We start from the raw sequence: 21,163 nt of genomic DNA, 5'->3' as shown, positions 1-21,163 counted from the left end.
TCTAATACTAAACATGGAAATAAATGTGAGCTGTACATACGGTTAAGAAAGATTAATAAAAACAAGTAAGGTAATGACTTACCCAATTTTTGGTAAAACAGTGAGTGATGGTGGTTGTAGTGGTGGTGGGTTAAATCAAGGAATAAATGTCTGCAAAGTGAAACTTGTAAGGAGCACTTCCTTCCAACATGAAGTTCAAAAACAGTAACGAATTTGGTGGGCTCGCCAAGTTCTTTCATACCACATTGTTTATTGTTGTGCATCTGTGTGATTATCATGGACTTTACACGTTTTTATTTTACAACTATTTGTATTCATTCCTTCATTCATTTTCCAACTCGCTTATTCCAGTTCCGGGTCTTGGGTGGCTGGAGCCTGTCCCAGCAGCCCAGGATGCAAGGCAGGCACCAGCCCTAGACAGGATGTCATTCCATTGCAGGACTACTCTCACACACACACTCACACTCGCTCAAACTGGGACAGTGTAGACATGCCTGTTTACCTAACGTGCACATCTTTGGGATGTGGGAGGAAGCCGCAGTGCCTGGAAAAAACCCATAAGGACATGGAGAAATTAAGTCTTGAGATTTTATAATAGAAAATCCATACAGGATTTCTATGACAAATCATTTTACATTGTAAATACGGTAGTTTAATTTTTATATTGTTTGTACATATTCATTAGTGGTTAGTCTTTGATGCCATCAGCATAATGTACCTTTAAAATCAGGAGAAATACCGAGAATGTCAGCTATCATACTCATTAGGAAAATGGCTTAAAACATTCATAATTTGCTTTCTTCTGACTCACAAAAAGCTCTTCTTGGATTTGGTATGGATGAGTTTGGTTACCGATTCTGAGTAATTGGTGATCCTTTGTGTCTTCTCTAACAAAAGTGCTTTTAAATGTATGAAATATTTTGTTAATACTCGAGGCTCCATTTCTAGCTGGTTGCCTTTCATATTTGAGTGCCCACTAGTAAATCTAAGCATCGGGGGACCTGGTGTTTCTTACAAAGGCTTCTTGATGTATCTTAGCCTGTGTCTTCTCTGACAAAATGGACTGGTGAGATGAGCAATAATGCTATCTTCTGGGTTTTATTAATGGATACAGTCAATGGAAATTGTTGAGGCAGTCTCCTTACAAATACTTGGACACTGAATTTTTATGGTACAGTGGGGTGTGTGTGTGTGTGTGTGTGTGTGTGTGTGTGTGTGTGTGTGTCTGTGTAATTCATTGACTGTGCATGATTCTCTGAAATGACAAGCAAACCAATAACAACTTAACTCTCCCTGCCCTCCCACTGTCACCACAGCCTGATGCTTTAACAGTCATTTGTGGTCTGGCTGGCAACTTAATTCATTTGGTGAGGCATCTGTCGCTTTGCCAGTTACTCCCTAATTGACCTGCAGAATCTTCGGTTTATATAAACTTGAAGAAGTTCTTTTAGTCTTACTGAGATTCCCCTGTGTGTTCATCCATGGTTTAATTAAGGTATTAAGAATAGTGTTTCAGAACTCATTCAGCTCAATAGCAAGAATACAAATAACCCAACTTGAAAAATGGGCAGAGGGCCTGAATAGACATATCTCCTAAGGAGATATAAAAGTGGTCCACGCATATAGGAAAGGATGGTTATTAATGTCATTAAACATCAGAGAAATGCAAATCAAAACCACAGTGAGATATCAGCTCACACCTGTTAGAATGCCTACTATCAAAAATACAAGAGATAAGAAGTGCTGGTGAGGATGTGGAGAATAAGAGAACCCTTGCACTCCATTGGTGGGAATGTAAACTAGCACAGCCGTTATGGAAAACAATATGGAGGTTCATCAAAAATTAAAAATAGAAATATCATATGATCTAGCAATCCCATTACTGGGTATTTCTCCAAAGGAAATGAAATCAGTATGTTGAAGAGATATCTGTGCTCCATTCAGCATTATTCACAATAGCCGGGATATGGAAACAACTTACATATCCATTAATAGATGACTGGATAAATAAACTATGGTATATATATGCAAAGGAATATTATTCAGCCTTAAAAAAGATGATGATCCTCCATTTACAACAGCATGGGTGAACCTAGAGGACATTCTGCTAAGTGAAATAAGCCAGACACAGAAGGAAAAATACTACATAATCTCACATATATGTGCAATCTTAAACTAAAAATCAAATACTCGGAAACAGAAAGTAGAACTGTAGTTTAGGGGGTCAGGGAGAAGGGGAGATGTAGGTCAAAGGTACAAAGTTGCAGTTATGTATGATAAGTAAATCTAGAGATCTAATGTACAACACGGGGACTATAGCTAATAACATCGTATACTGGAAATCTGCTCAGAGAATAGATTTTAGGTACTCTTACCACACACAAAAAAGAAAACTAACTGTGTGAGATGATGGTTATGCTGGTTTTCTTGACTGTAGTAATCATTTGAGCTAAGTATATGTACATCAAAGCATCATGTTGTACTCTTTAAATATACACAACAAAAATCAATTAAAATTTTAAAAAAGAATAGTTGTTTTGTGAAAGCATGTTGGCGATTGCTAGGGCTCGGGGAGAGAGGGGAATGGGAAGAGTAACTGCGTAATGGACGTGGGGTTTCCTTTGAGGGTGATGAAAATGTTTCAGAACCTATAGATAGAGTTTATGGTTATGCAACATCATGAATGTACTAAATGCCACCAAATTGTTCACTTTAAAATGATTAATTTTATGTTATGGAAATTTCACTTCAAATTTTAAAAATAGTATTTTAATGGTGTGGTCTCCTGAGCCTGGATATGTGTGTGTGTGTATGTGTGTGTGTGTGTTTTTAAGTTTCAGAAACATGAATTTGTTTAATGAGAAAATGACAGAAGTCTAAATTTTTAAAGCCCTGGAACAAACATTTTAACTTATTCCACAGATTTAGAAATGACGTATACAGAAGACATGGGCTTTGCCTTCTGCAAACATTATTTTAAAAATTGGACTCCCATTTCCTACCTATACAATAAAAAGTCCTGCATCGAAAAGTGATGGATTTTAGTGTTTTGCTAAATTGGATCTACTGCAAAGCCCAGGCAGATTGATGTTATAGCACCAGCAGTCTTGAAGGAACTTTTTAAAAAAGAGGGATTTGGTTGAGCAGTGTCATTATCAGCTTCACCTGTGAGGGAAATTTCCCGAGGGAGATGGTGTCTGTCTCATGTTGCACTCCTTCGTATTGACAGATCCATTAGCGAATGTAATTAGAAAAGCAAAGTTGGACTTTGAATAATTAGGTTAAAGTCACAGATGATTTCTGGGCAAAATAATAGAAGCTGTTGCAGTTCAGCCTGCTGTTTCCTGCTTTACAGAGCTGAGTGAAATGGGCAGTTGCTGTATGCAGTGGTTTCTTTCTTGTGTTGGAGGCTGATACTTTCCCAATAATAAAGTTTGAAATAGCAAAGACCTGACTTTGGCCCTTTGCAAATGTCTGAAGGGCTTCTTTTCCAGAGAATAAATGGGGCTGCAGAATGTTTTTGCTGAACAAAACATAGTCATAGCAAAAACAAAATTTACTTTATCCCAGGAGTGTTAAGAAATGTGTGGTTTTGTGGATTATGTTTTTTTCTCTGTTTTCATTCCTTTCTTTTCCTTTTTTTTTTTTTTTTCCTGTTCTTGGAATAATGGTTTATTTATTTATATGGAATTATTTTCTGAAAGAAAAACAAAACACTTATTTCAAAAGACGTTTGGACTCTCATGCCACCCAAAATACCTTTTCAGCAGTAGTTTCTATATTTTGATTTTAGAAAAGTCTGTTATTGGTAATAGAGTCCAGAATTAAAAAAAGATTTCCCAAAGATTCAAAATGTAATCATGTGATTCTAAACTTTTTGTTCATCTCAGTGCCAGTACAGAAAAAAGAGGAATTAGGAAATAGAGGCCAGTGTCAAATACCTGCAGATGTGTCCTTAAAGCTTTTGATGTACCTTGTGATGATGTGGGAATGAACAGAATGACATCCTCCTCCATGCATGATGACTGATGCTCACACTGTGCCTGGACAGTGCCAGGGTCAGCGATAGGAAGGAGTGCAGGGCATCCATCCCCCACCTTTATGAAATGCCCCCATCCATACTCTGCAGGCTGCCAGGTCTTGGCTTTGGCTATATGGGATTGAAAATAAAATTACAATTACTTGCCACATTTGAACAGTAGGAAGATTAAGATTTCCGACTTCTTGAAAGTAAGAGTGAGAAGTTTTGGCACCATTGGGCCCACTTGCCTATAGCAGCAACCAGGCAAGAAGGATAAGATGCTGCCCCCTTGGGCAAGATGGGGCCTAGGTGTTCATTGCTGTCCCCCTGGCTCGTGTCTCTTGTTTACTTTATTTCCCTGGCCCGCAGATGTCTCTGTTACTGGCGTTGGGATCTGCACCAAGCCCTCTGTCCAGTAAGGAGATGAGACTCTGCCCCTGCCCAGGTTGGGGAGAAGCCAGGAGAGAACTGTCCTTTGCACTGCAGCAGGACAAAGCCCTCGTATGGGATGAAGATGGGCAGGAGTTCAAGACCAGCCTGGCCAACATGGTGAAACTCTGTCTCCGCTAAAAATACAAAAATTAGCTGGGCATGTTGGCACACACCTGTAATCCCAGCTACTCAAGGGGCTGAGGCAGGAGGATCACTTGAGTCCAGAAGGCGGAGGTTTCAGTGAGCTAAGATTGTGGCAGTGTGGGAGCACGTGGGTGTCCTTCCCAGATAAGGCGAGTGGGATCACTATAGATAGACTATAGAACCTGACGGATTAGAAAGTGGAGAGAAAGGTGTGGTCAGCCCTCGCGGCAGCAGCCCACTCTGAGTAGGCTGGCATTTTCTCTTTTTGGAGGGTAACGGTGGCTAAGACAGCCTCACCAGTGTCCCTTGTCTTCAGACTATGAAGTTATAATTAGAAATTTTAACTTATGATGAGACGATTCATGTAGTTCAGCCTTAGAGTCAGGTCCTGGTCAAAGGCCAGGCAGCCAAAGTAACTTCAGAATAACTCATGCCGTTTCCTTGTAGCTCTCCTCTAGGATGAAGGAGACCCATCATCCTCAGTGATACTTAAAACACTTGTTTTCTCTCCCACCACTGGGCAGGCCTCTCTTCCCTAGAACTCCTCTGAAAAGCTCCCCACACTGCCCCGGAGGACAGTTAACCCAGAATCCCTAGTGCCTGGGCAGGCAGAAGGCAGGAACCCTCGGGCAGCAGTGATGTTTCTCCCGCCCACTGGCAGCGGGTATCTTCCAGCCTCTCCTTCCTCCCTGCAGCCACCCACACATGCCATGTGGGTGTTCTGTATTCCAATTCTAGCTCTGGTTTGGGGGAACTCTTTCAGTTAACATTGAAAACATTTGTTATATTATCCAATGTTACTTTTTAGTTAGAAACTGGTACCTTAGCCTCCAAATTGAAATACTAAAATTATTGCATTTTAAAGTTGAAAGCGCCTTTTGCAATTGCCCATTCAAAGTCTTCATTTTGTAAATGAGGGTCCCAAGAGATGGGGAGGGAGCTATATAGTTTGCCCAAGGTTACATAATTTGTAAATGAAATCAGGCAACTATTACAAAACAAAATAGTGGAGAGGTTACTCTGATAAGTAGGGTGAGAAAGAGACCAACAGGCTACAATTGCTATGTCCATCCAAATGGAGAAACCATTCCTTTGTTTGTTTACCTAGGAGCAACACTGGGGAATTGGTCACTTCGTAAGAACTGTGTTTTCTTTTGTATTTTTAAGGTTAGGGTTCAAATAGAAACATGAGATTAAGGTCTTTAATCATACTTACAATAGGAGCCTTTTTTTTTTATTGCTTTAAGATCATTGAGATTCATTTTTATTTGTTTCTTTTAACCATGAAGCTAAACTTACTTTGACAGCATGCATACCAAAAATTAAAGCCATAAAATTGCTTAGCTTTGACAGGAGATACATCTTTAGATTTTAAAGATAAAAATTTAAAAGGTATTATGTTTTATTCACGAAGCATTTAAATATAAAGTGGTTGATGGACTAACATTTTTAGTGCACTGATTTGGGAGCATGGAGGTTAAGGGGTGTGGGTGGAAATGGGGAAGGATTTCATGGCCCCATATCATGTTGTCATCCCATCCCAGGGTGACCACTCCTTCCATTCGCCACAGCCAGTGCCACCGCCCGTGATTGTTTTGTGCTCTATAGATTACACACACATCATCCCTCTTGATCCTCACAATGATGCTATGATGGAAGACTGGTTGATGTTGTTATCACCATTTTATACAAAGAAATTGAGTGTTCACATGCTGGGGGTTAGCAGGCAGTGAGGAGAGCAGCTGGTATAGAACCCTGTCTCTTTTTTTTTTGTCTGAGACAGAGGTCTTACTCTGTCTCCCAGGCTGGAGTGCAGTGGTGTGATTTCGGCTCACTGCAACCTCCACCTCCGGGTCTCAAGTGATCCTCCCGCCTCAGGCCCCAGAGTAGCCGGGACCATAGGCGCACGCCAACATGTGCGGCTAATTTTTGTATTTTTGGTAGAGACAGAGTTTCACCATGTTGGCCAGGCTGGTCTCGAACTCCTGCTCTCAAGTGATCTGCCCGCCCCAGCCTCCCAAAGTGCTGCGATTACAAGTGTGAGCCACCATGCCCAGCAAGAGCCCTGTCTTCTAAACATATTAACTGCTTTTATTTTTTATTTTAGTGTGGTGCATAAGAGGAAACAAATATATTAATTATCAAACTCTCAAGGTTTATTTTATTATAGCAGGAAGAGTTTGAAAAATTTGAAACGTTTAAAGAATATTGAACTGTAGAGACTGGCTGAGTTTGAGGGCTCGTATTTGATGCCTCACAGATGCTGTTTGTATATAGTTTTATCAAAGAAGAGGGGATCTCGGTGCTGGATAGTAGTTTTAGGTTTGATTGACAACGTGCAGTTGCCCTCCATAAAGGCTTACACTCCCACCGAAAGTCCATTCAGTTTTTCAAATAAAACAAACAGTGTCTCCGCCACGTGTGGTTTTGCCCTTTTGGTTCAGCAGCCTTGTAATCTGTTGACAGCAGATGAAACCTGCCCCTGATTTCCATGAAGTCCACACCCAACATTTGCAGGATCTGGGACAAGAGGACAAAAGGAGATCTTGGGCTGGGCCAGGATTAGGGTGAGGGGAGTGAGGCAACATTTTATAATAAATAAAGATAGGATTAGTGACAGTACTCTGCAAGCTGTATTGGGGCTTAAGGTGAAAGGAAAAAACACCGATCCTATCCTTATTTATTTATTTATTTATTTATTTATAAGGTAACTCGGTCACTCCAGGCTGGAGTGCAGTGGTGCAATCTCAGCTCACTGCATCCTCGACCTCTCTGGGCTCAAGTGATCCTCCCATCTCAGCCTCCCTAGTAGCTGGCCCTACAGGCACATGCCACCACACTCAGCTAATTTTTGTATTTTTTTGTACACATGGAGTTTTGGCTTATTGCCTAGGCTGGTCTCAAACTCCTGGGCTCAGGCGATTCTCCTGCCTCGGCCTCCCACAAGTGCTGGGATTACAGGCGTGAGCCACTGGCACTCAGCCTGATCTTATCTTTATCAAAAATTTTGATATGTTGTTCATCATTAATTTTTTGCCCTGATTTTTATTTTATCACGTATTACATTAAATATTTATTTATCTTGGATATTGAGCTCCTTTAAAGTTTGTACCTGCGGTGAGTTATCTCCTCACTTGCCTCCTCTTAGCTCTTAGTCTCTGCCCTGCCTTGGGCCTGGGAGTGCACACAAAGGGCACCATCCACCCTCCCTGCAGACTGAGGAGTAAGTCTGCATGGTCCCCAGATCGGGCCCAGGGCTGACAAGGCAGGGGGTTCTAGGGGCTGGGCTATGTGAAGCTGGGTGCTGGTCGCAGGTTTTCTTGCCTGTGGAGAGTAGAGTGGGCGGAAGAGGGCCAAGGTGAAACCCTTGGGGGCAGTCGAACTCCCTGGGGAGCTTGTGAGACACAGATGGCTCAGATTCTGATTCTGTAAGTCTAGGGTAGGACCCAAGCTTTCTCATTTCTTTGTTTTTGGGGGTTTTTTTTGGGTTTTTTTTTTTTTTTTTTTTTGAGATGGAGTCTTGCTCTGTCACCCAGGTTGGAGTGCAGTGGCGCCATCTCGGCTCACTGCAACCTCCGCCTCCCAGGTTCAAGCGATTCTCCTGCCTCAGCCTCCCGAGTAGCTGGGACTACAGGTGCCCGCCACCACACCTGGCTAATTTTTTGTATTTTTAGTAGAGACAGGGTTTCACCGTGTTAGCCAGGATGGTCTTGATCTCTTGACCTTCTGATCCGCCCGCCTTGGCTTCCCAAAGTGCTAAGATTACAGGCATGAGCCGCCGCGCCCGGGTAAGTTTTCTCATTTCTAACAAGTTCCCAAGTGCTGCTGGACCAGGTTGTGTGCTTTGAGGACCCTTGCTCTAAAGCAGCAGTTTCCACCCTTTTTGGCACCAGGGACTGGTTTATGGAAGGCAGTTTTTCCACAGATAGGGTTGGGCGGGGTGGTGATTTTGGGATGATTCAAGTGCATTATATTTACGGTACACTTTATTTCTATTATTATTACATTATAATATATATTGAAATAATTATACGACTCACCATAATGCAGACTCAGTGCGAGCCCTGAGCTTGTTTTCCTGCAACTAGACGGTCCCATCTAGAGGTGATGGGAGACAGTGACAGATCATCAGGCATTGGATTCTCGTAAGGAGATCTCATAGATCGCTCATATGCGCGGTTCACAATAGGGTTCACTCTGCTAAGAGAATCTAATACCGCTGTTGATCTGACAGGAGGCAGAGCTCAGGTGATAATGCTCGCTCACCTCCTGCTGTGCAGCCTGTAGTACGGACAGCCCCTAGTACCTGTCCGTGGCCCCAGGCTTGGGGACCCCTGCTGTAACAAGGTTTAGAGCAGGGTCCCTCTCGCCTGCATCCAAGAAGCTGCTTGTGAGACACCTTGACAGGTTTCCATGCACGGGGAATACGGAGAGGCTCGGGATTCTTTACCATACTTACCTTTGGATTTGTTTATCTAGCAGCATGTCCTGAATGTACCTTTCAGGAGAAAGATTGCATACTTTTCTGCTTTCCTGACCAGTCCTACATTTGTCACTCTTACTAATAGAGCCTTCTCCAGGATGCTGAATGCTTGTGTTAGAGTCAATCATTGCTATAGATATTTTTTCCTATAAATTTCTTGCACGATGTATGGAAATGAGAGTTACAGTATCTGATGTTAGGTGGTTCTTAAGTACCCCTAGGTTTTGTTTTAAATTTTTTTTTAAAAAGAGGACACTGACCGGGCACGGTGTCTCACGCCTGTAATCCCAGCACTTTAGGGAGAGGCTGAGGTGGGTAGATCACTAGGTCAGGAGATCGAGATCCTTTGATCCCAAGAGATTAAGGCTGCAGGGAGCTGTGATCGCACCACTTTGCTCCAGCCTGGGTGACAGAACGAGACTCTGTCTCAAAATAAATAAAGAAGAATAAATTTAAGAAAAATTAGAAAATTTAAAAAGCACATTATTTTTAAGGTACATTAAAAACTTTTTAATAATATTGTTTTTATATAGAGAGAAAAATAAAAATGACTCATAAGCCTTCCACCCAAATGACTCCTGTTGGTGGTAATGGGATCAAAAGTATAAAATACAGAAAAAACGACTTTCTACCCTTTCCTCCCTCTTCCAGTCCCTCTCTTCAATGTTGATGTTTTTGTGATTTCTTCCAGGAAAAAAAAAAAAAAAGATTTTTATTTATATCTGTCCATCCTTCTAATATTATTTACACAAGAGTGACCATACCATTAACACTGTTAGGCACCTTTTTTTTTTAACTTAGCAATGTATCTCGGACTCATTTCTGTATCAGCACATAACAGATTTACTCTAATCTTCTTAATGGTTCCTAGGATTAATCACTGGGGTATTCCAGTGTTTAACTGGTCCTGCAATTAAGATTGCTATTAGAGCAACCCAGTAGTAAATATCTTTGTCCATATATCTTGAAAGACATTTGTGAGTCCAGTCATAGAAGTACTACCAGTAGTGGGGTTGCTGGACAAAGAGTGTGTGCATTTTTAGGTTTGAAGGTCAATAGCATCCTGCCCTCAAGAAAGGTTCACTGCTACCACGATGAGGGCCATGCCTGTTTCCCCAACACCCTTGCACATAGTGACTATTACAGAAGTGAAAAAGGAAAATATATTATTCCAATAGCAATAAAATATAGAATAACTAGGAATAAACCTGATAAATATGTACTATCTGTGTGAAGAAAACTTTAGTATGCTCCAGAGGGACCCAAAGGAAGACTTGAACGAATCAAAATTGTGCCAGTTTCTTGCATGGGAACTTGCAGCATGGTGAAAATACTCATTCTCAGTTAAGCAATGATTTGAATGTGACCCAATAAAAATACCCACAGACTTTTTTAGTGGAGGAAGGGGAATTTACTGAGCTGATTTTTAAAGATCATTTAGAAAAACAAATTAGGAAGTTTCAAAATATAAACAGGAATATAGGAAGATTTGATAAATAGTTTAAGCAGATATTAAAACACAATACGAAATTAAAATTGTTTAAACTAGGGTTTTATACAAATAGATTCATGGATCACAGTCATAAGCTGATATTTGGGAATATAACGAATGACAAATGGCATATGATATATGGCATCTCAAATCAATGAGAAAAAATGGATAAACCCCTGTGGTGGGGGGGGGAGTTAAATTCGTACTGCACACTTTACATGGGATAAATGCCAAATCGATAAAAGATTTATATGCAAAAAATGAAATACGTATTATGAGAATTCACAAGAGAATTGTTTTATAATCCCAGGTCTTTCTGTTATGACATAAAACTCGGAAGCCACTGAAAGCAAGATTGGTAAATTCAGCTTCATTTAAAAAGTTTTTCATGGAATCACTTGAACCCAGGAGGCAGAGTTTGCAGTGAGTGGGGATAGCGCCACTGCACTCCAGCCTGGGCAACAGAGCAAGACTTCATCTAAAAAAAAGAAAAGTTTTTCATGGCAAAACCCACGATATGCAAAGTCAAAAGGCAAGCACCAAATTGGGGACAGATAAATAAAAACTAAATTTCCTAATATGTAAAGAGTTCTTACAAACCAATAGAAAAACATCCAATGACCCAATAGGACACCAGGCAAAGATAACGGACAGAGAGTTCACAGACAAGGAAACACAGCATTTAAATATGAAATGTTTAATAAGAAAAAAATACAAATTACATAATAAGAGAAATATAAGTTACCATCTCACAGGGATCTTTTTTTCTACTGAGAGTAGCCAGAGTATGGCAAAAGAAACAACTTTATACATCACTGATAGCAGATAAATCCATACTACTCTATGGAGGAAATGTAGCACTCGCTGAAAAAAATTACAATGCACACATATATATGTGTGTGATATATATATATTTACACCTCTAATTATTTATTTATTTTTTAATTTTTTAATTTTTTGTGGGTACATAGTAGGTGTATATATTTACAGGGTACATGAGATGTTTTGATGCAGGCACACAATGTGTATATTTTTAACCCAGCAATTCCACGTCTAGGAATTTATTTTTTGTATGTACTATAAGCACACACATGTGAAATGTAGGAATGATATTTTTCACTAAAAAATTACTTATAAAAGCAAAAGTTTGCATACTCCATGGTATATCACACAATGGATCTGTAGAAAAGAATGAGAAAGAACTCTGTGTACTGCTATGAAATGGTCTCTAAGAAAAGTATACTGTTTTGTTTTGTTGTTTGTTTGTTGAGACGGAGTTTAGCTCTTGTTGCTCAGGCTGGAGTGCAGTGGTGCAATCTCGGCTCACTGCAACCTCTGCCTCCTGGGTTCAAGAGATTCTTCTGCCTCAGCCTCCTGAGTAGCTGGGATTACAGGCATGCACCACCACACCCGACTAATTTTTTGTATTTTTAGTAGAGGTGGGGTTTCATTATGTTGGCCAGGCTGGTCTCAAACTCCTGACCTCAAGTGATCTGCCCGCCTCAGCCTCCCAAAGTGCAGGGATTACAGGTGTGAGCCACCGCCCCTGGCTGAAAAGTATACTGTTAATTGATAAAAATTGATTTTAAAAAGCTAGGTGTGTAATGTTATGCTGACATTTGTGTAGAAGAGGAGGGAAATATATAGACTGACTTACTTTTGTATGAATTATTTGATTGTTAATGCATATACACACGAAAAGATAACACTGATTGCCTCTAAGGAAATAAATGTAGGAAGCAGAGGATAGGGCTAGGATGTAGACTTTTCACTGAATACACATTTGTACCTTTTGACTTTTGAACCTTATTTACCCTTCTCAAAAATAAGTAAATTAAAAATCCAAATTTTAAAATAATTCAATCAGTAAAAATATTCCTGGTTTTGATTTGTGTAATTCTAATGCTGAATTAGAGTGTCTTTTCAAATATTGGTTAGCCTTTTACATTTTTAAGGCAATTGCCTATTCATATATTTTACCCATTTAAAAATTATTTTGGGGTCGAGGAGGGGTTCGCAAATTAAGGAAATTAGCCCTTTGTCTTAAGGGTCACAGAAATTTTGTTCCAGTTTGTCTTTTCAGTTTGTTTATGCTGCTTTATGCCACCTAGTATTTTTATATTTGCTCAATGTGTTTTTCTTCTTTTCCCTTCCTTTCTTTCTTTATTTCTGTTTTGTTGTTGTTGTTGTTGTTTTTAAGAGGGTAGAAATGACTTTTTCATTGTGATCAGTGAGAAGACGACTCTAGATCTAAAACATTCCATTATTATTTTATTTTATTTCATTTTTGAGACAATGTCTTGCTCTGTTGCCCAGGCTAGAGTGCAGTGGCCCGATCATGGCTCACTGCAAACCTCCACGTTTCCGGCTCAAGCGATCTTCCCACCTCAGCCTCCTGGGTAGCCAGGACCACAAGCACTGGCTAACTTTGAGGTTTCCTTTTTTTTTTTTAGAGACCAGGTTTCACCATGTTGCCCAGGCTGGTCTCAAACTTCTGGGCTCAAGCGATCTATCTGCCTCGGCCTCGCAGAGTGCTGGGATTATAGGCCTGAGCCACCACGCCTGGCTGACATCCAATTATTAACGCCTTTGGATGATTTGGAAAATGACAACCTGCTTATAAAGTCTGTTTGAAGACAGTAAAAACTGGGACAAACTCATTTTAGCAGTGACCTAGAGGATCCTCCCCGAGGGCAAGGGAAGCGGGGCTTGGGCAGGGCTGGGTGAGCGTTGTGGTGGGTTTCTGATGAGCCTCTCCTCTCTCCACTCCAGCGGAGCTCCCCGCGTCCTCAGCGGTGAGGCTGGCCTCCCTGCGTGACCTGCCCGCGCAGCTCCTGGAGCTGTACCAGCAGGGCTTCTCTCTGGCAGCCCTGCACCCCTTCGTGCAGCCCACGCATGAGCGGGAGAAGACGCCCCTGGAGCACATCTTTAGAGCCATCCTGATCAAGAAAACCGACAGGTAAGGCCTCCATGGGTGAACGGGTAGCATCCTGTTGTGGCTAAGGTATGCTCAATAGAGGAGGGGAAGTGAGAGGATGGGGTTGGGGGTTGAAATTTGCATGCTGTCCACAGGGCCTCAGCCCTCAGACAAGTGAGGCAAAAAGTTAGACAACCAGAGAGGTTTCCTAGCATCCTGCGATGAAAAGCAAATGCATGTCCAACTGCAAGTAGAGAGTTCCATTTTGCATTCTTTCCCTCTTTTAACTCACTGGATTAAACTCAGCTAGAAAAATGTCTCCTTAGAAGAAGTATACACCCAGAATGATGCGGCCGGTAAAAGTGCAATACTCTTAAACTGAAAGGTGTGGCTGGAAAACACAATGATTTTGTTTAGAGGCTATATACAAACTTAACGTCTTCCCCCAAAGTCTAGAAATACTTGAACATTTTGCGCCTACCATAAATTCTGTCAATCGCTTGACAGTTAAAAAAAATACAAAAAATAAACACCACCTAAATAAAATGCTATAATTGGTTTGGTCTTGATTTAGATTTTCAGGGCTTGGGGATGTTTTTCAGAGTGGCTCGCCCAGTTGAGTGTTTATGCCTATATTTCAGTTGAGCCTAAGTAAGAAAAAAGAAGTGGGGTTTGTCTTTCAAAAGGAACAATATTAATTTTGTTTTTCTTAAAAAAAAAAAAACAATGAGGATGGGATGGAGACAGCAGTATGTTTCTCCTGCTTTCATAAAAATTAAAATTAAAATGCAGTCTGGGAAAGGAAATCAAGTTTGTCTTCTGGCCAACTATCATAGAAGGAATGACAGCATGTGCCACATTTTTAAAAGGGAGTGCAGAGCAGCTCCTCCTTGTTCTCTCTTTTTAAAGTCACTTTGCAGGTAGACAAAGCATTTGGCTGGTGTGCTCACAAGGGACAGCTGTGAGGCATGAGGTTGCGTGACTAAGACTGACTCCTCTTTCCTTTCCTTTCCTTTATTTCTTCATGGTTGATCAAGCTCTGGGGCTCTTAGACTACATCAACACACATTAGAATTTGAAGTGAAAGGTGGTGCATGTTTTTGCTCAAACCCAGAATTCACACATTTTTGGGTAGGGCAAGACTTTTCTCAATGTCTGCCTTTTATGTGTATTAGTTTGTCTTTCTCTCTCTCTCTCTCTCTCTTTTTTTTTTCCTGTAGAAACGAGGTCTCGCTATGTTGTCTAGGCTGGTCTTGAAATCCTGGCCTCAAGCAATCCTCTCACCTTGGCCTCCCAAACCACTGGGATTACAGGTGTGAGCCACTGAGCCTGGCTGCATATTGGTTTCTTTTATTTTCTTTTTTATTTCTTTGAGATGAGGTCTCACTGTCACCCAGGCTAGAGCACAGTGGCATGATCTCAGCTCACTTCAACTTTTGCCTCTCAGGCTCAAGCCATCCTCCCACCTCAGCCTCCCAGGTAGCTGGCACTGCAGGTGCACGCCACCACACCCGGCTAACTTTTTTATTTTTGGTAGAGACCAGGTTTCGCCATGTTGCCCAGACTGGTCTGGAACTTCTGAGCTCAAGAGAGTTTCCCACATAGGTCTCCCAAATGCTGGGATTACTGGTGTAAGCCACCAGGCCCAGTCCATTATTGGTTCCTTTATGTTGATTGGCTGTTGATCATTATATAGGTCAATCATGAGAAGAAACTATTCGGGGGCCACAGTGGTTTTAAATGACACTGACGCATAGGATATGTATAATGACAGTAGCTTATATTTAGTGAGCACTCACTGTATGCAAGGCTTGATCATTATCATTTCATCTGTATCATATGCCTATAAGGTTTCCTAGCATCCTGCGATGAAAAGCAAAAGTGTTATTTTTGTTCCCATTTTAAAGGCAGAAGATTCTCTTGATCTCAGAAGTTCCAGACCAGCCTGGGCAACGTAGCGAGACCTAGTATCTACTAAACATTTTTTTTTTTTTTTTTTTTTTTTTTTTTTTTTTGAGACGGAGTCTCGCTCTGTCGCCCAAGCTGGAGTGCAGTGGCCGGATCTCAGCTCACTGCAAGCTCCGCCGCCCGAGTTTACGCCATTCTCCTGCCTCAGCCTCCCGAGTAGCTGGGGACTACAGGCGCCTGCCACCTCGCCCGGCTAGTTTTTTGTATTTTTTAGTAGAGACGGGGTTTCACCGTGTTAGCCAGGATGGTCTTGATCTCCTGACCTCGTGATCCACCCGTCTCGGCCTCCCAAAGTGCTGGGATTACAGGCTTGAGCCACCGCGCCCGGCCCTACTAAACATTTTTAAAATTAGCTGGGTGTAGTGGTGCATGCCTGTAGTCCCAGCTACCCGGGAGGCTGAGGTGGGAGGATTACTTGAGCCCAGGAACTGGAGGCTCCTAGGATGTGACTGTGTGACTGCACTCCAGCCTGGGTGACAGAATGAGATCCTGTCTCAAAAAACAAACAAACAGGAAAAAAAAAAAAAAAAGCAAAAAAACCCCACAGTACTGAGACACAAAGGTTGAGTTGTCAAGGTCACACGGATGGCAGCCAGCAGAGCTCTGCCTTGCTCCCAGGAAGGCTGACTCCCTTCCTGCATTCTTAATCCGGCATGAAGCATGTGCTGAGTTCCTTTGCTCACAATTCTTACGGAGAATCACGTTAGGAAAAAAAAAGTGGGGGAGGATATATTTGATCTTCCATAAAGAAGTACTTTTATTACTCAACATTTCCCGCATTTTACCCCTCAGTAGTCTGTAAGCAAATCAGAATTTCAGCAAGGAAACAAAACAGACAAATGTGTTGTATGGATTACATAAGGCATCCACGGGGCTCCAGGGATTCTATTCTGCAGATTATCTGAGCGGCCTTAGTGTTTAAAGAAGACAAGTCCATTTGGGTCAGATCACCAGCACATGCTTCAGTGTGATCTGCCATAGGAGGTGACATGAGCTCAGGACATGGCCTGAGCTTAACTCAGAAAGTGAAGGCGTATCTTTTTTTTTTTTTCTCTCTCTGCTGTGGAGCAACACTTCTCAAACTTTAATGTGCCTGTGAGTCTCCTGGGGATATGGTTAAAGAGCAGAGTCTGATACAGCAGGTCTTGGGGGAGGCCTGGGAGTCGACATTTCTAACTGGTTTCCAGATGGGGCAGACGCTGATGGTCCGTGGCATGCACTTTGAGTAGCAAGGGTGTAGAGGACCTAATTCTTGCCTAGCTTCATGCCTGGCATTCAGCAACACTACTGGGGCTTGCCACTCTACTCCTAGGAGAGCTGTAAGCACCAGGCTAGGTAAGAAAGAACACAGGACTCGTGGCCAGGGGGCCTGCGTTCTAGACTGTACTTGGCTACTAGTAACTAGTGTGATGCAAGGGCACATCAGTGGATTTTTCTTGTCCTCCGTTTTCTAGCCGCTACAACGAGGGGCTGGTACTACATGATTTGCAAGGCTTGCACCAAACTCTGAGTTATCTGATGGGACAAGATGGGTCAGAAATAAGAACCACCACTTTGGGGAATAGTGCATTACAAGCCAGCAGTGAAGCTGGGGGCTCAATAGGGGTTATTTACTTCCACTGAGGTAGCATGAACAAATGAACTTACTCTCCAGAAGCCAAAAATGAGCAAACTGTTGAGAGGAATGAGACATTGTATGCAGGAGGGTTTTCAAGAAAGGGAAGTTGGCAGTCTCCTTGGGTTTGAGCTCACTTTTGTCCAGAGTTCCTGAACTGCCTGCCTGGTGACCTTAATGAACATTTCAGCTCCTGGACAAGCAGATCCAGAGAAGGAAATTCCTTGGGTAACTTTGTGTTGGGTCTTTGGAACTGCCTTTTTTGGGAAAAAAAAAGAAAAAAAAAAAAGTTTGATAATTTATCATGTAAAACAAGGCAAAAATAATCAAGAGGATCACCCCCACTTCCAGCCCCAATAGTATTGGGTGGGAGGAGTGGTGGAGGTTGGAAGCAGAGTCATTGTAAAATATAATTTTAAAGTACAGGAATTTTCTCTCCTAGCAAATGCAGTAACTGCTTTTTTTTTTTTTTTTTTTTTTTTTGTATTATGAGGAAAAGACCTCAACGATCTTAAAAATAAGCAAACAAAAAAACATCAGGGCCAGGCGCAGTGGCTCACACCTATAATCCCAGCACTTTGGGAGACCAAGGCAGAAGATTCTCTTGAGCTCAGAAGTTCCAGGCCAGCCTGGGCAGTGTAGCGAGACCTAGTATCTACTAAAAATTTTAAAAATTAGCTGGGTATAGTGGCGCATGCCAGGAGACTCCTGGGATGTGACTGTGTGATTGCACTCCAGCCTGGGTGACAGAATAAGATCTTGTCTCAAAAAACAAACAAACAAACAAAAGCAAAAAAAACCCACAGTACTTTATCAATAGGGAGTTTAAGTAGTAAAAACAAAACAAAGGAAGACTTTTGTGATTAATTTTTAATTCAGACAGTTAAAGTGATACTTTTCACAAAGTCTGCCAAAGTTCTGACAGCTATAGATGCTGTTAAATGAAATGAGTTAGCTGTTAAAAGAGAAAGAAATATTTGGCTAATATTTTTCAAGTGGCGCACATTGAAAGAGAGGTAGATACACGTTCTCGATTATTGTTAGTCCAAATGAAGTTCATTACCAAGAATCACCATGAGATGACTGTGTGAAACTTCAATATCAACCTAATGTGTTTGAAGGGTTCACATAAAATTTTTAGCAAATAACTGGGCTTTGGGATATGTCAGAACCACCAAACAGAACCCCTCAAGCCTGCATTTATTCCCTTACCCATTCACGAACACTTGCTGGGCGTGTACTCTTTTCGGCGTGTACTCTTTTCAGCGTATTATGCTAGTAGCCCTATGTGGTGGGAAGTTAGAGGGTGCAAGTGCCAGGCTCAGTTGAATGTGGAGCCTGCCTTCCAGGCACTTGCAGTCTAATTAAGTAAATGAGATATATGTCTCATGCCACGGGAGTTTGGGAGAAGGAGATGCCACTTATCACTGGAAGGGAAACCAAGGAAATGTTTCTGGAGGGGCAGATTTTAACTTGGGCCTGATTTCTTTTGGGCAGACATGGGGAGTAATGAGCATGAGGCAGGAAGAGTTTATTTAAATCTCCTAATGAAATGTTTTCTAGTGGTATGTGAGTAATTGGAGAGCATCGTTGACAGTCTAACTAAATTATTAATGAGTCATTCCAAAAGTAGTTCTCAAGTGCAGTAACATTCCTCTGAGCTCACTGCCATTTTGACAGATTTCACTTACATCCATGAAAAATTACCTGATCTTTTCTTTTGAAAATTCTAATAACTGCCATTTCATTTTACCATGGCAGGCCTAGCCACACATCTAACTGTAAATTGTTCTTAATTCTAAGTGCGTTGAATTTAGGCAAGTCAGTTACTTTGACTCAAGTTACTTTGACTCAAGAATGAATAGCTGAATATGAAATACTTAGTGAACAAGTAGAAAGAGAGTTTGTACTTCATTTTCTGAACTCTTTCTTTGGAACACTTAGTGATTTTTAATAGACAATATAGTTGCACTCACTCTGAATTCTAAGTATAGTTAAGTGATCCTTCATTTTTTTCAAGCAGTTTTCCTTAGAATGAGTTGCTAAAGGTCTTGAAACTTGATGGCTAAGAGAAGTCAGTTATTAGAACATCACTTCTGATGTTTCATGAGTGTAGGTTTAATTCTAGGTTGTTTTATGGTTGTAGATGTAAGTGCAGTACCAAATTGCATAGTACTGGTCATTTTTCAGCAGTTGAATTGTCATTGTTCACACATGGAGCTAGGGTGTCATTGGTGTGTTTTTCATCATGAATGAGTTGAAGTTATTTGGCTATAGCTTTCGTAGAGTAATGCCTTACATGGTCCAGGGACCAGGACACTAAGGAACTCTGTGGACATTTATCAGGCACCTTTTGGCCTAGGACTGGGATGGGGGCACATGGAGGAGCTATAGTTAATGCAGAGGCTACAATTCTAAAATTCTTTTGGAAGGTGGAAAATGTGTACAGTCAAAGTTACCCTTGAAAATCTTTTGAGGTGCCCATAAAATGATAATACTGTGGCATCTCTCTACCTGACCAATGCATATTGTCCTTCAGGACTGAATCAGATTGCTTTTCCAACAGTGAACCCCATGGGGAGGTAAGCTGGTTTGGGTTTATAGTGAGTATTCATTGGAATCACACCTAGGGTGGTGAAATGTTTGCACCTAGGGAGGCGTTTGTGGGAATTGACATTGAGAGAACAGGAACTCCACGTCTCCCTTCTAGAGTTCATTCTGGGGCACATCTGCCTATTGAATAGAATAACTGGCACTGTTTTAAGTGGTAAACATTTATCCCTTTTAGTTGGATTTTTCTAAGGTAAACGTGTCTATGTAATCCACCATGCAAAGATGACTCTAAGGAGCTCCTAGATTTCAAGACCCAGAAATCTGGGTTTTTATGTGAAAACTTCTCTTTTAGCCTCACTTTTCCAAAGTAGCATTGTTTGCCCCTAACCCATGCCACTGGCTGCCATCTTGCAGCCTGAGATTTCTGTGTAATGCTTACATCAGTAGAGGTAATCATGCACCCTTTGAGCTGCTCATCCTGCCTTCGACACACGGCAATTGCTGGAATCTGTCTCTCCTGTTACTGTGTTTTAGATGTCTGCCCACCTCCACTCCCTTTGCTGAATCCTCTTCCATCTTTGGATTCCCATTGCTTGCTTAGAGTGCCAGGCCTTGAATAGATGTTGCTCAATAGATTTTGCATGAATTGAGTGGGACAAAACCATGCCCTGGAATTTTGCTACAAATTTTCACTAAAGGACCATAAATTCATTATAAGATAGATCTGTCTTTGGTTTACATATTTATCAGTAACAAAAGTATATCTTGATAATGCAGCCACATAGCACAGACCTCAAGTAATGGAACAGACAGACACCCACACACACACACACACACACACACACACACACACACACACTCCTTTCATTGCCAAAATAACAGTGATTTGCCACAAGAATAGATGTCCATTATTTTTCACTCTTCTTTTTCTTTTAAAAGACATTCAAAGGATGGCCTTCAAAGAAAGGAAATCTTTGCAGACCTTAAGTGAAGTACAAATGCATTATATTGCCTTTTTTTATAGCCTACAAGATAATATGAACATTTTCTTTGGCATTTGAAAAGGGCAAAATTGGGAAAGTACAAAATTATACTGAAACTAAAAAGAAAATCCTTTAAAAAATTATAGTCGAAAGTGTCCTCTTTAAGTGGCCTTGTGTCTCTTCATGTCTAATTTTTACCAATTACCTTGACTCTTGGGAGAATTATAGGGCTTCTAGAAAAAGGTTTCATAATTAAGCGAAATACACAGGGGGTAGGTAACGCCTACTGGGGTGTGCCCTAGAAAATGCTCACACGCGAGGCCGAGGATCAGCCCTGGAGTGCGCTGATTGTTGGAATCACACGTGGGGAAGAAAGTAACGGTGGGTTTAGCACTGACTGATGCATGCTACTGTAATGGGAAACTGCAGCCGCCGGTTTATTCCCAGAGAGCAGACATTGAGGAAGGTGAATTCAGAGCTCTTGCTTAAGGCAGAGCGGGGAATGAGAAGGTGTTTGTTTAGCTAGTGGGTCATTATTTTGGATTCCGATGTAGG

At 41.4% G+C, this 21,163-nt stretch overlaps 1 protein-coding gene across 9 annotated transcripts in view; it reads left to right on the top strand.

Moving 5' to 3' along the window:
- RFTN1 (raftlin, lipid raft linker 1) overlaps positions 1-21,163 on the top strand; it is a 202,591-nt gene that overhangs the window by 72,096 nt on the left and 109,332 nt on the right. For all 9 annotated transcript variants that reach the window (XM_017955924.3, XM_017955925.3, XM_017955926.3 and 6 more), the window contains exon 3: positions 13,345-13,531. In XM_017955924.3, the coding sequence (XP_017811413.3) occupies positions 13,345-13,531 (187 nt within the window). The remainder of the gene's footprint in view (positions 1-13,344; positions 13,532-21,163) is intronic.

The sequence above is a fragment of the Papio anubis genome, chromosome 2 (assembly GCF_008728515.1).
Source record: "Papio anubis isolate 15944 chromosome 2, Panubis1.0, whole genome shotgun sequence".
Lineage (NCBI taxonomy): Eukaryota > Metazoa > Chordata > Mammalia > Primates > Cercopithecidae > Papio > Papio anubis.
Note: the sequence above shows the minus strand (reverse complement) of the source record. Positions and strands in the feature narration are given on the sequence as shown.